This window comes from Hirundo rustica, chromosome 13, assembly GCF_015227805.2.
Source record: "Hirundo rustica isolate bHirRus1 chromosome 13, bHirRus1.pri.v3, whole genome shotgun sequence".
NCBI lineage: Eukaryota > Metazoa > Chordata > Aves > Passeriformes > Hirundinidae > Hirundo > Hirundo rustica.
Window position 1 is genome coordinate 11,775,558 of NC_053462.1, and position 16,225 is coordinate 11,791,782.

At 44.6% G+C, this 16,225-nt stretch overlaps 2 protein-coding genes across 5 annotated transcripts in view; one reads left to right on the top strand and one right to left on the bottom strand.

Annotated features, from left to right (window-relative positions):
- Nucleotides 1-502: 502 nt before the first annotated feature.
- Nucleotides 503-7,884, top strand: MESD (mesoderm development LRP chaperone). The gene is given in 6 exon segments (XM_040077084.1): nt 503-684; nt 3,718-3,829; nt 3,832-3,932; nt 3,934-3,950; nt 4,645-4,840; nt 4,843-7,884. Coding segments are annotated over 6 exon segments (657 nt in total). The 5' UTR covers nt 503-519; the 3' UTR covers nt 4,909-7,884.
- Nucleotides 7,885-12,088: 4,204 nt separating this feature from the next.
- Nucleotides 12,089-16,225, bottom strand: part of CEMIP (cell migration inducing hyaluronidase 1) — a 109,814-nt gene continuing 105,677 nt past the window's right edge. For all 4 annotated transcript variants that reach the window (XM_040077085.1, XM_040077087.1, XM_058422334.1 and 1 more), the window contains exon 29: nt 12,089-15,701. In XM_040077085.1, the coding sequence (XP_039933019.1) occupies nt 15,574-15,701 (128 nt within the window). In that variant the 3' untranslated portion in view covers nt 12,089-15,573. The remainder of the gene's footprint in view (nt 15,702-16,225) is intronic.

A 16,225-nucleotide genomic window follows, 5' to 3' on the forward strand; every position in this document is an offset into this window, starting at 1 on the left:
GCCCTTCTATCTCCTCCTCCCGGCCCGATCCATCCCGCCCCGCTGCCCTTCTATCTCCTCCTCCCGGCCCGATCCATCCCGCCCCGCTGCCCTTCTATCTCCTCCTCCCGGCCCGATCCACCCCGCCCCGCAGCCCTTCTATCTCCTCCTCCCGGCCCGATCCATCCCGCCCCGCTGCCCTTCTATCTCCTCCTCCCGGCCCGATCCATCCCGTCCCGCTGCCCTTCTATCTCCTCCTCCCGGCCCGATCCACCCCGCCCCTCTGCCCTTCTATCTCCTCCTCCCGGCCCGATCCACCCCGCCCCGCAGCCCTTCTATCTCCGCCTCCCATCCCGATCCATCCCGCTCCGCTGCCCTTCTATCTCCTCCTCCCGGCCCGATCCATCCCGCCCCGCTGCCCTTCCAGCTCCGCCTCCCGGCCCATCCAGCTCCCCTGCCCTTCCAGCTCCTCCTCCCGGCCCGGCCGCGCTGCCCCCGCCCATGAGGCGGCCGGGGCCGCCTTCCCGAGAGCGGCAGAAGATGGCGGCGGCCGCGGGCTGGGCGCTGCTGGCCCTGGCGCTGTGTCTGGGCGCGGCGGCCGCGACCGGCGGCTCCGAGGGGAAGAGGCGGGAGGGGCCGCCCAAGAAGAAGGACATTCGGGACTACAACGACGCGGACATGGCCCGGCTGCTGGAGCAGTGGGAGGTGCGGGAGGCGCCGGGGCCGGCGGGATCCGCCCGCACCACGCGGAGGGAGCGCCGCGGCTGCCGGGGGGCGGCGGGGCCTGGCCGGGGCAGCTCCGCGGGGCAGCGGCCGCTCTGCCCGGTCCCGGGAAGGCGAGGGGTCCCCGGGCGGGAGGGATCCCCGAGCGTGGTGGAGGGTGGCCGGTGCCGTGTTCCTTCCTCCGAGGCTCTGGGTCCGTGTGGCGGCCCTCAGCCTGCCCTGCCCCGCTGGCCCTGTCCCGCCTTCCCAGAGCCCCAGCACCCAGCCAGGTGCTCGGTGCCTGCCGTATGGCTGAAAAGGCTGGTTTTTTCGAAGTATTGAGGGATACACACGTGACCGAGAGGGTGGATACCAGGAGAAATAGTCATTTCACGTTTACAGGGTAGATACGTCGCTGTTTTGGTTTGTTGTTTCTTATCTATCTTTCCTCATAGTAACAACTTCTAATTCCAGCTCTCTCTAGTTGCCTTCATCCTTATCAGCCCGCTGCCTTAACTTTCCCTGGCGGTTTCCCATCACTCTCTTTACGGTTGCTATGCCACTGTTAGATTCTTTTCACTATGTTATGTTCCATCATCTTCTAATAAATGCCAGAGTGGTCCTCACTGTTATTTATCCTTTCCTGCGAGGTTTTTCCCTGGAATATTTTGCAAAACACCCCGAAGGAAATAATAGAGAGAACTTCTGTTTTATGCAACAGCAGTTGCCAGCTGTAAAGCAAGGTGAAGTGTGTAATATGTGAATTTTAGCTAAAGTAACAGGAAGTACGGATGCCTGCCTTGGTCCTGGTTGGTAGGTTATGGACTTGTTCATCCCATGGATTTTTACTGCATCTATCCCTTTAGGAAGGTAGGTTCTTGGAAAATTGAGTTGAAATCTTAATAAAATTAATAAAAGGCTCGAAGTTCACTTTTCTGTTGGTGTTATCAGCCAAGGACCCAGCAGGCCCAGCTGCTAAAAAAATCAAAGCTTAATATTGCCCAACTTGAACCAAATTTGGCTTTGTAGGAAAAAAATCGTAAAAGGTGACCATCTCTTTTTAATGAGATGGTGGAAAAGGAGGCTCACGTTTATGCTTTTGTAACTCTTGACTGTATATTCTGCTCCAACCCTCGTGGGCAGGTCAGGAGCCTGATGAGAGTTTTTCCTTTTCCGCTGGAGCAGGTCCCTGATCCAGGTCAGGGTGTGCTGCACAGCTGCAGATGTGGCAGAGCAGCTGGGGGTGTCCTTGAGGAGCGGCACACGGAGCAGAACGGGCACTGGGGCAGGGCTCAGCAATCAGGGGTTGTTTGCTCTCCTGGGATGGTCAACTGCAGGGTGTTTTGCCGGGTGGGAGTCAGGACACAGGGAACATGAAAGGCTTGAGGGGGATGGAGGAGAAGAAAGGGCGTGAGTGCACTTGGTGGAGTGGGATGAGAAACAAAGGGGCCACTGTGAATTCGGGTAAGAGCAGGAACTGTGCTTGGGAATGAGGGGCAGAGGGCGTAGATCTGTACAGAATCAAATGTCATTACTCTCAGCTGAGTGAAATAGCTCCACATATTTTCTATTTCCCTGGCAATTAGTCTAAAACCATTGGATGTTATGATGTGCTTGGGTTCAGCCACAAGCCTGAGTCTGTGGCTCCAGCAGTTTTCCCAGGAGGATCTCGTGCTGCCCCTTGCACCATGTGCATGACTGCCTGGTGATCTGGGAGAGTGAGCTGGTGGAAACAAGGATGGGCAGCAGGGCAAAGAGGCAGAGGTGCTTCAACAGCTCAGTTGCACAGCTAGAGCTCGAGGGAAGCCACTGAGGGATTTTCCTCATGGAAAGGGACTCACCTGGAGTTCTGGGCAGCTGGACACAGAACTGTGAATCTGGGCTGGACTTCTCTTAGTTACTGAAATGTCAGGTGCTTTAAGTAGTTTATTACTCTTACAGGCTCTGAGTTTCTCAGGCTTCACTCTGATCATTGAATTGGCTAAGCAATTAAGTGGCATGTGTTACTAATGGTTTTAAAAATCAAAATGCAGGGCGTTTATAAGAAATATCTGAGAATGGGAGCTGAGGGGACAAGCAAGTGAAGGAATATGCAGTTTTTCCTGTGTGTATGTAATGCTTTCCCTCTGGAACCTCATGTTACTGTTTAAGTGTGTGAGTCTGTGTCCTGGAGTGACTTTATAATGCTGAATTATATCCCTATTCGTTTGTTTAGTCCAGAAATATGTTTTGCACATTTAAAACTAGATCTAAGAGTGAAGGGGAAGAAGGAGAAGCAGTGTTTGAAGGGGCAGAAGTTTGATTGTGCCTTTCCAAATATTTAAATGGCTGTCAGCCTCAGCAGAGGCATCAAGAGGTTAATTTTTTTCTTTTATGTAGGAGTGATTTACTCTGGGTGATTATGTTGTCAGGCTGTGAGCTGCATCTGTGCATTAGAAAAGTCATGAAATCTTTAGTCAAAGTCTTTATGTAGCATAAGCACAGAAAGAAAATTGAATTCTTGTGGGTTTAATTGTTTAAAGATACAAAGTAAGGAAACTTAAATTCTCAGGCAATCACATGATTCTCAGAAGTGAGTTTTGACCTCTGAAAGCAATATCAGGTGAATGTTTTTTTCATATATGTGTGTATGAGGCTTTTTTATTGCAGCTTTCCCATTTCATCTCACATGCATAATAAATATTTGTGAAAACTGAAGAAAAAAATAATACTATTTTATGATGTTTCGTAGGTGTGAAACTTTGTTGAATGAGCCTTAAGGCTGAAATGTTTCTCAGTGTGTGATAAAATGAAATTCCACCTGTCAGTATGAAAATGTACATCATTTTCAGGGGAGGTTTATAAGTGAAAGAGCACTCTTGGTGAAGTACCTTGAAACAACAGTCACTGTTTCTTTTGGTTTCACAATCTCCATCATTCAGCTAAAAACTGTTTTATCAAAGCAGTTATTCTCTAAGCAAAGAGAAATTTAAAAAAAGGACCCAAATGTATTTGGGAACAGTTGAGTTTAAAGCTTCCTTGTTGTTTTCAAAACAGAAAGATGATGACATTGAAGAGGGAGATCTCCCTGAACACAAGAGGCCTCCAGCACCAATAGATTTCTCAAAGATAGATCCAGGCAAGCCTGAAAGCATCCTGAAGCTGACAAAGAAGGGAAGACTTTGATGATGTTTGTCACAGTGTCGGGAAATCCCACAGAAAAGGAGACAGAAGAAATCACCAGCTTGTGGCAGGGCAGTCTCTTCAATGCAAAACTACGACGTGCAGAGGTGAGCTGGTTGTGCACAAGGATAAAGTTCTTGCATTTGTAGAACCCTTTCTTTCTTCCTGAAAACCTTTTCAACTGCTCATCCTTTGCTGTTCTCCACCTCCATCATCCATTTCTGTTTCTTTGTCAGTTGTGACAAGACTTGTGGTGTGGTGCAGAAACCTTTTCAGAGTTTATGCACTGTGTGTATGTGTATAGCCCATATGCTTTTTATCTCACTGTGGTTCAGCTCTTTATCAGTTCTAGCTGCCTCTATGTGCTTGATGGAAAAGATCACACTCTGAAGACTTGTCACCACAAAAAGCTTTTTGTTCCCCTGCTAAAAAATGTGATTCTTTTTCTCTCTGAGCATCATTTTGAAACAGAAGAGTGTTGTCCTCTTGCATTGAGGCTGCAAAGTGTTGCAGTAAGTGTGTAAAACAAATTTAATGCTCATTAGTGGGTTTTACATAGTGTCAAATCAGTTCTAAATGTTTCCTTAATTTTCCTTGGTTATTTATTAATATACTTCTTACATTTTATTCTTAAATGTCCTAGAAGACTGTTCTCTTGTCCCCATCCCCAGGCAACAACTAGACCGGCTTCTTGCTCTTAAACATGTGCCTCAGTCATGGAGGCTCTCTGAGCAAATGCTGCAGTGTTTGAAAAGCACTTTGAAAGAGTTAACTGAAAAAAAGTATGGATTTTTCCTCTAGGTTTATTGTTGGCTCCAATCGAGCCATCTTCATGCTGCGGGATGGTGGCTACGCCTGGGAGATCAAAGACTTCCTGATAAACCAGGAAAGGTGTGCAGATGTTACTCTGGAAGGTCAGGTTTATCCTGGCAAAGGAGCAGATGGAAATGAGAAAGTGAAAAACAAAACAAAACCTGAAAAAGCAAAGAAGAAAAAGACACAGAGAAGAAATCTAACGGTGTCAAAGAGGACAACCGAGCAACCAACCAGAGAGAGGAGCTATGACAGCCACGGTACCCAGACTGAATCCTGCTCTGCTGCTCCTTGAAGGGAATCTGCTGATGAGTCCTGGGTTTTGGGGAGGAAGGAAGCAGAGACTACTGAAGCTTAAATTTATGTTGAAATTCACCAGTTCATTCATTGCTGTTGGCCATTTGTTCAGTTACAGGAGAGGTAACGCTTCATGCCAGCAATTGACTGCTTTAGTTTGTAATTTTTTTATGTTTTTGTTGTTGTTTAAAACTAGCATACAAATCTGTGTGTCTAACATCACAAACTTAATTTAAGTGGAAAAGAATTATTGTTTCAGAATACATTGATGTTCATCTGTAGCAACTGTGTCCATCTTGGGTGTGAAAATCATGGATTCACAGCTGCTGCCAGAGAACCAAGTACAGTGTGGAAAAATTCTCTTAGAAGATGGTTTGATACACACAAAACTGCCCAAATTTGAAAAGAATAGTGGCCAAAGATACCTGAAATTACAGGGTTTAGGATATGTTTGGTTAGACTGTCTGTTTCTTTAAAATAAACTCAACCCGTTGTGTCCCAGGAAATCTGTGGGAGTGCTCAGGAATGTGATGGATGCTAAGTAGGAGCTCTACTAATGCACTCCAGGTCTGTCCAGGAGGAACACTCTGTGCCCTTCAGGAGGGAATGGAGTTACAGCACCTGCACGAGCAGTGTCAGGGTGAGAAGTGGAGATGAATCCCAGGCATTCACTCCTGCTGCTGAAGGATTGTGCCTGTGGAAGCAGCTGTGCCGTTGTGCCCCGTTACTCAGGCAGTGAGCTGGAAGAAAAAGCTTTAACTCTGAAGTTAATTTGGTTTACTGATTTAATGGGTTGAAAAAGCGCTAGTTGCAGAGTTAAACTAGCACAGAGTTAAACTTTGAGTTAGATTTATCACTTACTGATGCTGATCTGGTCAGATTTTGATGGTTGTTTTTTTTTTTTCTTGGTACAGATTCCTGGCTGACATGGTTGACTGTAAGTGACCATTTGATTTGAATAGTATGGAGTTGGACATATGGGAGCCAATATTTTGTATAATTGGGGAGGTTTTATTATTACTCAAATTGTATTCAGTCAAATGCTTTGCTTAGAATTGTTTCCCTTCTGCCTTACTACCAGTTAGGAACTAAAGGCACCGAGTAGTGTGGTCTGCATCATTTTGCAGAAGATGAGCACAGTATCAACTGTCTTCATTCAATACTGGTATGGTGTTACTTTTTCTTTAAGGTGCTAAAATCCAAGTGTTTTGGATAAAAGGTCCTAATTGAACCATAGTGGTTAATTTTGTGGAATACTTCAGTATCAAAAGTATGAAACTGTGACTGAGTCCTTGTTCTGAAATAAAAAAAATGTCACTAAACTTACTGTCTTCTTGAGGAGTAGTAAAAACTTTTAATAGGTCTGCATTTGGTTATGTATTCAAGAGGCAGACTGACTCATCCTTGGTTTCCATATGTAAGGACTAAATGATGTTGATGAAGGTTCCAGTTGATTGATTTTATTTAATTTTAATTACATTTGTATGAATTTATATTAAAGAAACCTTTGCAGCTACACTTCACTAAACAGGCCTGTACCTGTTTGAGTGGAAAATTAAAATTTGCTTTTTCAGGATTAACTATTACTTTTTATATTCTTATACTAATGCAGATGTGCAACAGAGTTGAGAAGAGTCTCAGTAGATATTTGAATAGTTGAGATGTGCAGTCCAATTCTTGTGCATAACTAATTATCATTTGGTCACATGTTCTGGGTTAGCACCACCCTTTGTAAACAGTATTGCTTCTCATCTCAAGGGAAGAACAGAGGTCAGGTGAAACTATAAAAATGAAATACTAATGAGTTTTTTCTTTTCAAAGTTATGGTGTAAAGGTGACAGTTAAGATTTTGATCAAAAGACATGGGAGTGCAGTTTTGTATTCTTCCTAATGTTATTTCCTTTTTGATCAGGTTGGGTTTGAGACTGTTGGAGAAACAATTACTACACTATAGCTATAGCCCAGCTTTTGAGTATAGACACTTCAGTCAATCATAAATCTACATTTACAGTAGATTGGGTCTTTCCCCTTTCTAATTAAAAGCAGGTGCCACATAGCTTAATCAAATTTCAAGTGTTTGGAGGTCTTTTTGGGGTTTGTTTTGTTTTTTTAGGTTTTTAATCCGTGTGATGACTTGGCAGTTGCTTTTTGATATAAAACACAAAATGCTGCCTTCACAAAATAAATTTCTTTTACTCTTCCATTTTTCTTCTCCCTTTTTCGTGCTTTACTCTAAACAAATACTGAAATATACCAGTAAGTATAATATTGCAGTCTGGCAGGAGCTGCTTTACCTCAGCCTATCTTCCTCTTCTATCACATTTCATTACTCAAGAATAACCTGAATTGCCTTATAAAACTGGTAAAGTCTTTGAGACAGTTGCACTTGTCCTGGGACCGTGTTAGATAACCAAATGTTTGGTGATGATTTAAGAAGCCCAAACCCTATCACACACATGAATATATATGTATCAAAATAAATATCCTCAAAAAGTTACATAAGATCAGGAATGTTCTATGAGTACCTCAGAAGGTGAAGTCTCCTTTGGAGGCTTATCAGGCTTTCAATAACAGAATTTTTGGTTCCACAATCAGATATCTCTTTTAAAACTAATTTCAACCAGTAGGGTTGTAATTATAGCTCTTACTATTTCCTTTTTTTCTTCAGTTCTATACAGAGGTACATGGAAAATCATCTGTTTTCATGACAGTGAAACATCTGCTGCCTTTCTCCTCCCAGCATAGTGGTTTCTCTGTTCTAGTGCTATAACTAACTTTTCTGAGCTACTGTTAATTTTTTAACCCAGCTGTCCTACTCAAAAGAAAAAAAAATAGAGTTTGTCAATGATGCTACACAGGATGTGGTTGCACTTTGTGAAAAATTTCCAATGGACAATCAACCTTTTACGTAATAAAATACTGGAAAAAATACTCTGGGTTTTGTTGATTTGGGTTTTTTTCTTTAAACTGTTCAGACACAAACTACAACAGGATTTCTGATCTTAACTTATAGGAGTCAAAGCATTTCTCTGAACAATCAGGTCAGCCTTGACTTCCAAGAGAATCTACTTTTCTGTTGCTGTTCCTGAACGCTTTCAATTTCGTCCCAAAAAGGAAATCATAAATTAAAACACCATTTTGTAGAGATGTGGAACAACCTACTTTTATCTGGTGTTTAGCCACTGTTCTCCCTGGATTTCTGGTAAAGCTTATAAATTATTTCCATTCTTCTATCTGTGGCTCATTTCCTTTTTTAATCAGGGAGTAACACTGCCTTTTCCAGAGGTTTTTTTCTTTTGATTGCATTGGATATTTATAGAAATTCAGAGAACCTGTGCCTGAATAGAGGGGAAACCTCTGTTTTTGAAATGCCTAATTTGAATGCCTAATTCATCATGTTTTTCTTAATTAAGATTGCCATCCTAGGTCCATTGATACCCTGCTATTTCATAATCCTCACTCTGGGATAAAATGAACTATTTTTGAGTATCACTTTTATACTGTTCCCTTTTAACAGGACAAATCCCACTGAATTCAGGTCGTACCAAATTGCCAGGAAGGAAAAGAAGAAGGAAAATCACTCCACTTGGATTTTTGGATGATGGTATTTTTTCTTCTGCAGTAGTCAGGAGGTGCAGGGGGTTGGACACAGGAGAGCTCTGTGCAGGGCAGTTTTTGATTAGCATTTAAAAAGCTGCTGTAACACACAACAACCAGACATTGCACAGTGCCAGGCTTCAGCCAGGGACAGATGGGAAATGCTTTGTTCCTTTTCCGTGTGATGCTCCTTAACAGACCAGTGCTGACACTAGCTGGGTTATCAGTGGCATTCTACCAACTGTTTCTGTGATAGGAAAACCAGATCTGCTAACAATCATTTAAATTAACAGTAATGTAATAATTAATTTTTTTAAAATTGGTGTTATGTGTGTTTATTATTATTACATAGACATTGGTATTTCGGGAGGGGAAAATGGGACAGTTAAAGGAGTTTCAGCCTTTTCCCAGTCTTACGGGCAAAGGCTACAACTTCTTAGAAACAGAACCTTTTTCTTTCTAACTCCAGAATTCTGTCTCTGTTGCAGTGGGACAGAAGACACCCTGTTTTTCACAGAATAGCAGCTGGAATGCTCTAATTCATGGAGTTTCTATCCCAAACTTTTTTCCCTTAGATAATTTATTGATACCTCAAAAACACCTGTGGGCCCCTACTTACTGCCTGTAATGTGCTGCTTTTAAAGGTGATTATCACTTGTGTCTGAGCGGAGGCTGGACTTCTTTCTTGGCACCCTGCCCGCTAATTCTGTGGGAAGCACTGACCAGAGCATTGAGCACTCATTAAATCATTAACAACCAGCTTGGCTGACTTAATTGGTGGCAGAGTTACATGTCATCAGGGCTCTGTGAGCATTGGAAAGAGGTGATCAGCAAGACCCTGGAATTTGCTTGCAAGGTGCAAGGATTGAACAGCACCATGAAGTGACCTGGATCTTGCTGAAACTTAGTTTTCTCTGTAGTGAGGAAGACTGAATTATACAGGAATAATTGTAATGCAAGGGTGTATTGAAAACAAGATCATGGTTAAGCAGTTGCTGAGTCAATATAAAAATAAGCAAAAAGGTTTAATAGGTGTATTTATGTGACTATTGCTGTTATTTCTGAGATTTGTGCCTGCAGGCCATCTTTTATATTTGGGTTTTTTTTTTACTTGTCCTTCCTGCAACTCCATTTCATTCAACTTCTTTCTTCAAAAAACTTAGAAATCAGTCTGTTTTCATCCCCTCATCTGAAATAATATTTCAGAAGTGTCCAAAATAGTGCATATTTGAAATTACGTGAGACTTTTATATGAGTATTTTATTATTTATCCTGCCAGTTGTATCCACAGCCATACCCTGTGCCTTGCCAACCCTTGATAGTCAGCTGCTGTCTTTCAGGTGCTGTACAGCATGTTAATCACTGTGTGGACTTTAGATAATTGCACTTATAATAGGATGGAGTTGCCAGGAGCTTAATGGAAGCACAGACATGCAAATGCTTTCGCATTTAAGACAGCAGTTGAACACGAAATCTTGAAAAAACAACGGTCTTGCCTTTCATGTGGCTACCAGGTAATTTGTTTCGAACTAATGAGCTGTGTAACCTAATGAGGGCAAGACCACTTTTTATCACCACTCCTCTCAGCCTCTGTTCCCACAGAACATCACCATTTAAGACAGTTCTCAGATAACCCAGCTAAGGCCTGAAATGTATTTCAGCTGTGCTGTTATTTCTGGCAGTAGTGATAAACCGGGACAGTCTCACTTTTCTGGGATGAGAAAATCAACTTTAGATTTGTAATCAGAGCAGCCCGTGTTCGAGAGAGGCAGCTGTAACACTTGGCTACTGGAGCTGGTCTACAGGAAAGCAGAAATAAATGAGCTGCATTCATTTCCTTAGGTGTTGCTATCAGCTGGCAGGCCCTTTGCTCTCAGGTGAGCTATCTGTGCTTTAAGAAACATGATCCTGTACTGCTCATCCTACACTGCCACAGTAGGAGAGGAGATGGGGTTATGGTAATTTCACTGTGATCTCACATTACACCTCTGGCAAAGCAAGAGAGAGACTTATTTGTAAGGGGCTTCCTCCCGAGCAATTTCCTGTAGAATCCTGTCACTGTTCCCTTATCACAGGCCCCTTACCATGTCCTGAGAGTGCTGAGACACTCCAGCTGAGCCTTACACTCGGAAATTGCAAACAGAACCCTTTGCAGAGTGCTGGAGCTCTCCCTGCTGTTTCGTTGTGGAGGTTTTACAGCGAGTGTCCGTGCTGGGTTCAGCTCCACCACTGAGGGATCACCCCAGGGAGGAGCTCCTGAAGGTGCTTGGTGAAGATGCCACGCAAGAAGAAGGAAGGGTGCGGCTGCAGCCGTGGTTTGTACACATCCCTCCCCCACCCTCTGGTCAGAAGAGGGGGTGGCAGAACAGCCCCTGAGACAGCTGCTGGGATCGCCCTTCCAGGCTGAAAAAGCCGGGACACATCACAGCGGCTTCAGCTTCTGGCCGAGGCGTCCGCGAGGGTTTGCGCAAAAAGCACTGGATTTGGGGACACAGCGTTTCCTGTGGTCCGCAGGACTGGGGAGGATCAAAACTCTGTGAAGCAGCGGGGGGAGCATCCCTACAGCTCGCAGCGGGCAGCAGGAGCTGTGACAGCCCAGTTTGGGGCCGGATGCCCGGGAGAGACTCGCGGGAACAGCGCGGCGCTGCCGGGGTCGGGAAGCGCCGGGAGCCGAGCCCGGGAGCGGCCACCAGAGGGCGCGCGCGGACAGGGAACGGCCTGCTCCAGCGAAAAGGAATGGAATGGAATGGAATGGAATGGAATAGAATAGAATAGAATAGAATAGAATAGAATAGAATAGAATAGAATAGAATAGAATAGAATAGAATAGAAATCTTTATTATATCATATACTTACAAAACAAAATTATAATATGTTTTAATGCGGCACTTCTGGACATGGTTTAGCAGTGGACTTTGGAATGCTTGGTTATGGCTGTTCGACTCAATGACCGTACCGGTCTTTTCCAAAATAAACTATTCCATTCTCTTCTAGTCTGTAATACTCTTTTAATAATTTATGTTCTCTTTATAATATGTAATCTAGTTATTAAAACATATTTTATTAAACATATTAAATTGTGTTATATTTTTATTCTTTTAAATCTTAGGTAACAGATGCACTCAGCCATCCCTAGTCCCAAACACACGGATACACAGGCACACACAGCCCAGCAGCAGCAGTGATGTTTTCCTGCATCCTGGCAGGAGTTGAGATGGGGGGGGGGGGGGGGGGAACTCTTTCCACATCTTCCTTTGAGCCCCTCTAGTCAGGTGCATTTCCAATTTTCTGGCCTGTCACCCAATAGTGCCCCACCTGCCCCAAATCCAGGCCTTTCCCATGGCTGTAATATCTCCCCCCACCCCTCCCCATTCCCATCTCCTCCCCTTCCCGTCCCCCTCTCTCAGATCCTGCAGCTCTCACCGGGCAGTGAAAGGTGTGGTCAGTGTGGACCGGCCAACAGATTCAGACAGGGGCTGCTTGGCCCCTTGGGTTTTGTCTTCTGAAATAAGGAGGGAGGCAAAAATAAAATACGAAATTTGCACTGAATATTTATTTTGATAAACATTGTGTACTCCGAACAACTACGTGTTATTTCAGTTGTAAGCCACAATCTTTTGGAAAAAACGTCCCAAGAGCTCTTGTCATCATAAACCCAACAGTCAATGCGCCACCACGGTCTGTGGACATAGAGAGCTTTCAAGTGCAAGGCAGACTATCAGAAAAGACACATTGCCAACCTCCTTAACAAACTGGACAATGCTCAACTCCAGTAAAAATGCTTCATGTGTCTGCAATTTAGTTGTCTTAGTGCCATTGTAATAAATTAATAGAAAATATATCTTTTTTTTTTTTTTTTTTCACTGGAAAGTCTATAAGAAAATGTACAAACATCTAACTCCGAAAAAGGACCAGCTGTTTCGGCGACAGGTAAAACAAGCAATTGAACAGAGGCAATAAAACCCAAACATCCGAACAAACAAAGAGACAAACAAAATGCGACCAAAAAAAAAATCCCACTCCACCAATGGCAACTGCGTAGGCAAACACGGAAACATCTGCAGTAATAAAACCTCACAGAGAGGGTCACTGCAGCTTGTGCAGGGTCTGTACAGGGTGGGCAGAGGGCGAGCAGCGGGGGAATTCCCTGGGCAGGATGTGCAGTTTCCAAACAGTCAGAGACCAAAGAGGAATCCTGTGGCACAAAGCTCTCGCTGACTGGCGGTGGCACCAGGCCCTGTTCTGTCCCCAGGGGACACGGGGATGGCTCCAGGGCAGGTCAGGGGAAGCCCTGGGCATTTCCCCAGCGTGGCTGTCCCTGCACACAGCCAGGATGCTCTGCTCTCCCTGGGGCTCACAGCCTGCAGTGGTTCCCTGCTCAGCATTCACAGCGGGACACCCTCCCCAGCTCCAAAACAGGCCCCATGGGACAAGCTCATGGGACAAGCTGCTTGAGTTTTCTCTCTTAATAAGGTGAAATCTTTTAGGAAAGGAAAAAGAAAAAGAAGAAAAGCTTTTCCTGGAGCCAATCTTATGCTTTCACCCTGAGGATTCCCCAAAGAGTAAAATCAGAAGCCACGCTTCAGCACAAAGGCAGCATGCTCCTAGAGGCGGAGCAAAGCGGTCTAGGAGATAGATCCTGGTGGGATGCTTCTGGGGAGTTACACTCTTAGAGGGGAAATGGCTGCGGCCAGTGGAGCACTGCAGAGGGCAACCCCATCTCTGGAGCTTGTACAAAGCCAAATCCCACTCCAGGCACATCCCCAGCCTTGCTTTCCTGCCCACCATCTGCTAAGTGCTCCTGAAGGAAATACTGCTCCGGTCCATCTCCTGGAAGCAAACGTGTTCCACCAAGACTGCTGCAATGGCATCAACAGCACCGGCTCAGGGCAGGGAAAAGGTTTAGACAACCCAAACTGACAGACCCAAGGGAATTCCTGTTGGTCTCTTCCCTTGACTTCACGGATCTGGCACTGTTTTGGCCGTCATGGGACATCAGATAAACGTTTTGCATGATCATGGTTGAAACGCCAGTGAGACTGACTCTTTCGTGGAATAATTTATGAAATCCCCAAACTACCATAAGAATTTTGGGGAATAAACAGCTGACCTTATTTGCCTTCTACAAATGTTGCCCATTCACTCTGTAAATGGCACAGATGCCTAAGGAGCATTCATTTCAAGACTCTTGTTGGGAAGCGGGGAGGGAATGCTTGGCTTTTTTTTTTTTTTTTTTTTTTTTTTTTTTTTTTTTTTTTTTTTCTTTTCTTTCTTTCTTTTTTTTTTTTTTAAATTATTTTTTTTAATACAATACACATGACATTCAGTGAACTCAAAACAATTTTGTAGTAAGTCTGAAAAGAACGTTTCCAGTTTCAAAACCCAGGAGAGGCTTGAGGGGAATGTAACGTACAGTACTATCTAAATTTTGTTCATGCTTGCTTTGACATTCAGAGCAACTGATCTAAACCAGTATCTGCCCAGCCTTTGGAATGACACACAAAATCCTTGCTTTTTAGTCTAATTTCCAGGTAGCATTTTTGATGCTGTGGGGAAAAAAAACAACTTAATTACATAAATAAAGTAGCCATCAGCAATTGGAATAATTTATGTGGCAGCGAGGACAAGCAGAGATAAAGTGGGGAAACAAACTCAAGTCTTAGTGGCAAGATTGACATTCTTTGAAAATCTTGTCATGTCTTTCACACTTCCCCCCTGCCCTTAGATTTCTTACAGCAGCCACAGCCTCCAGAAACGCCTTTGTGGTATTTCCGGGCAACTGACAGAAATATCACTGAACACCAGAAATGCACTCAGTGTTTTACAAGATAATGTTTAATTTCCCAGCTTCAAGAGATGCCCCTGAAACGTCCTGATTCACTCTGACCTGCCTTCAGTGCCCAGGTATTGGTTTGAAGCAGGGGGAAAGGAGGTAAAAGACATCCAACTAGTGCATTGGGATTCTCACTTTAATTCTTCAGCCACCTGGAAAGACCTCATCCAGGTTTCCAGTAATTCTTACAGGAGGACCAAGACATAATATATTAAGCCTCAGGACAGGATTAGAAAGCAACACACAGCAGAGCAGTCTGGTCCTGTCCCCTCTGATGTCCTGGGAAAGGTAAGGGCAGCTCACCCTATTTGCTGCTGAATAAGGTAAGTCCCAGTATTCCTAGTCAAAAATTGGAAACTTTGAATTGGGATGGGTTTAGCTGGCAACGATGAATTGATCCTGCATGTTGTTACACCGAGGGAAAGGCTGAATGGGAAAGGCTGAGAAAATACTTGTGCTAATTGACATTGCTCTCCTTCTAGCCTGCAGCTGCTTGTTGAAGGAAAATTTCCTATTTGCACAACCACTATTAAAACCCCTTGATCCATAGGAAAGACGCAGATTTCTGAGGAAGCAGAAATAGGTGGTTCCATCAGTCTCTGCTGGCATGTTTTGTCCACTCTTGTCATCTCTTCCCCAACTATGTGCCGTGGGCTGCATGTGCAACACACACCCCAAAGAGCTTGATCAGACCTCACAGAAGCTTTAGGAGAAAAGCTTGCTGTCCAGTTACGCTTCCCAGCATCCAGGTAATCACTCAAATCCGCTCCTTCTACCCCAGATTGTCAACCAGCCTTTGAACTGGCCTTCCACGTCTACGTGAGCAGCTAGTTGCACTACGGAAAAGAAGAAGTCTTCAGACAACTTAGAGGCCGGTAGGAGCAACAATCCTGGATGGTCTTCAGGCCAAGAGCTCCCCTTCAAGAGGCGGCACTAACGTCAGTCTGTGCCAGGGGGCTGATAGAAGCAGCACCTGGGGACGCAGCTCGGCCCTCGCGCAGGTGGCCTCGGCCACGGAGCAGGGCGTCGCCGTCACCACTCGAGCTACTGACACTGAGATTTCTCTTTGAACAGCAACAACAACAACAACAAAATGCTACGAGGGCGGCGCAGAGCGGTCAGTAGTCTGTCCGTCCGTCCGTCCGTCCCACGCGGCAGCGCTGGCGGCCAGCAGGCACAGCAGGGTGTCCTCACAGCTTCATTTTCTTCACCACAGGAATTGGCAGTGCCTGGTAGATTTTAGCTGAGTCCTCGTCAGTGTCCAGCTTCACCCAGACGGGGCGGAAGCTGCCTTTGAAGCCGACAAAAGCCATTTTTTCTGCAAATCGGAGCAAATAAGTTTGGAGTGTGCCAGGAGAGCACCAGAAACCCACTCGTGTGTGTGCACCTCATGGCTGGAGGGGTGCAGGTGCACGAGAGCCACGTGTAGGACGCGGATGGGATTGTGCCAACAGCTCACAGAGCTGACTGCAGCAATGTGCACACGGAGCTGTGTTCTAATGCAATATGTGATGCTCTGAAATCAATACGCCTTGTGCCATCAAGTCAGAACGTTTCAACAAAAAAAACAGCTTAAAAAATGCTCAGATAAGTAAAAAAATCCTGCTTTGGGGCATTTAGTGGGTGAAAGGCTCAATATTTCTATTATTAAAAGGTCTTTTAATCTAAAATTAATCTAGAAAATCAAATCCCCTGAATTATTTACTTCTAAGAAAAGCTGCCAGTGTGTTTTTTCTATCTACAGTTTTAAACTGAGCATGTTACCCAAAGCTGCAGTAGGTACAACCTTTCTGAATAAATAAATTACTGGTTCCAGGAGATTTGAGCACGTGCTGATAGAAA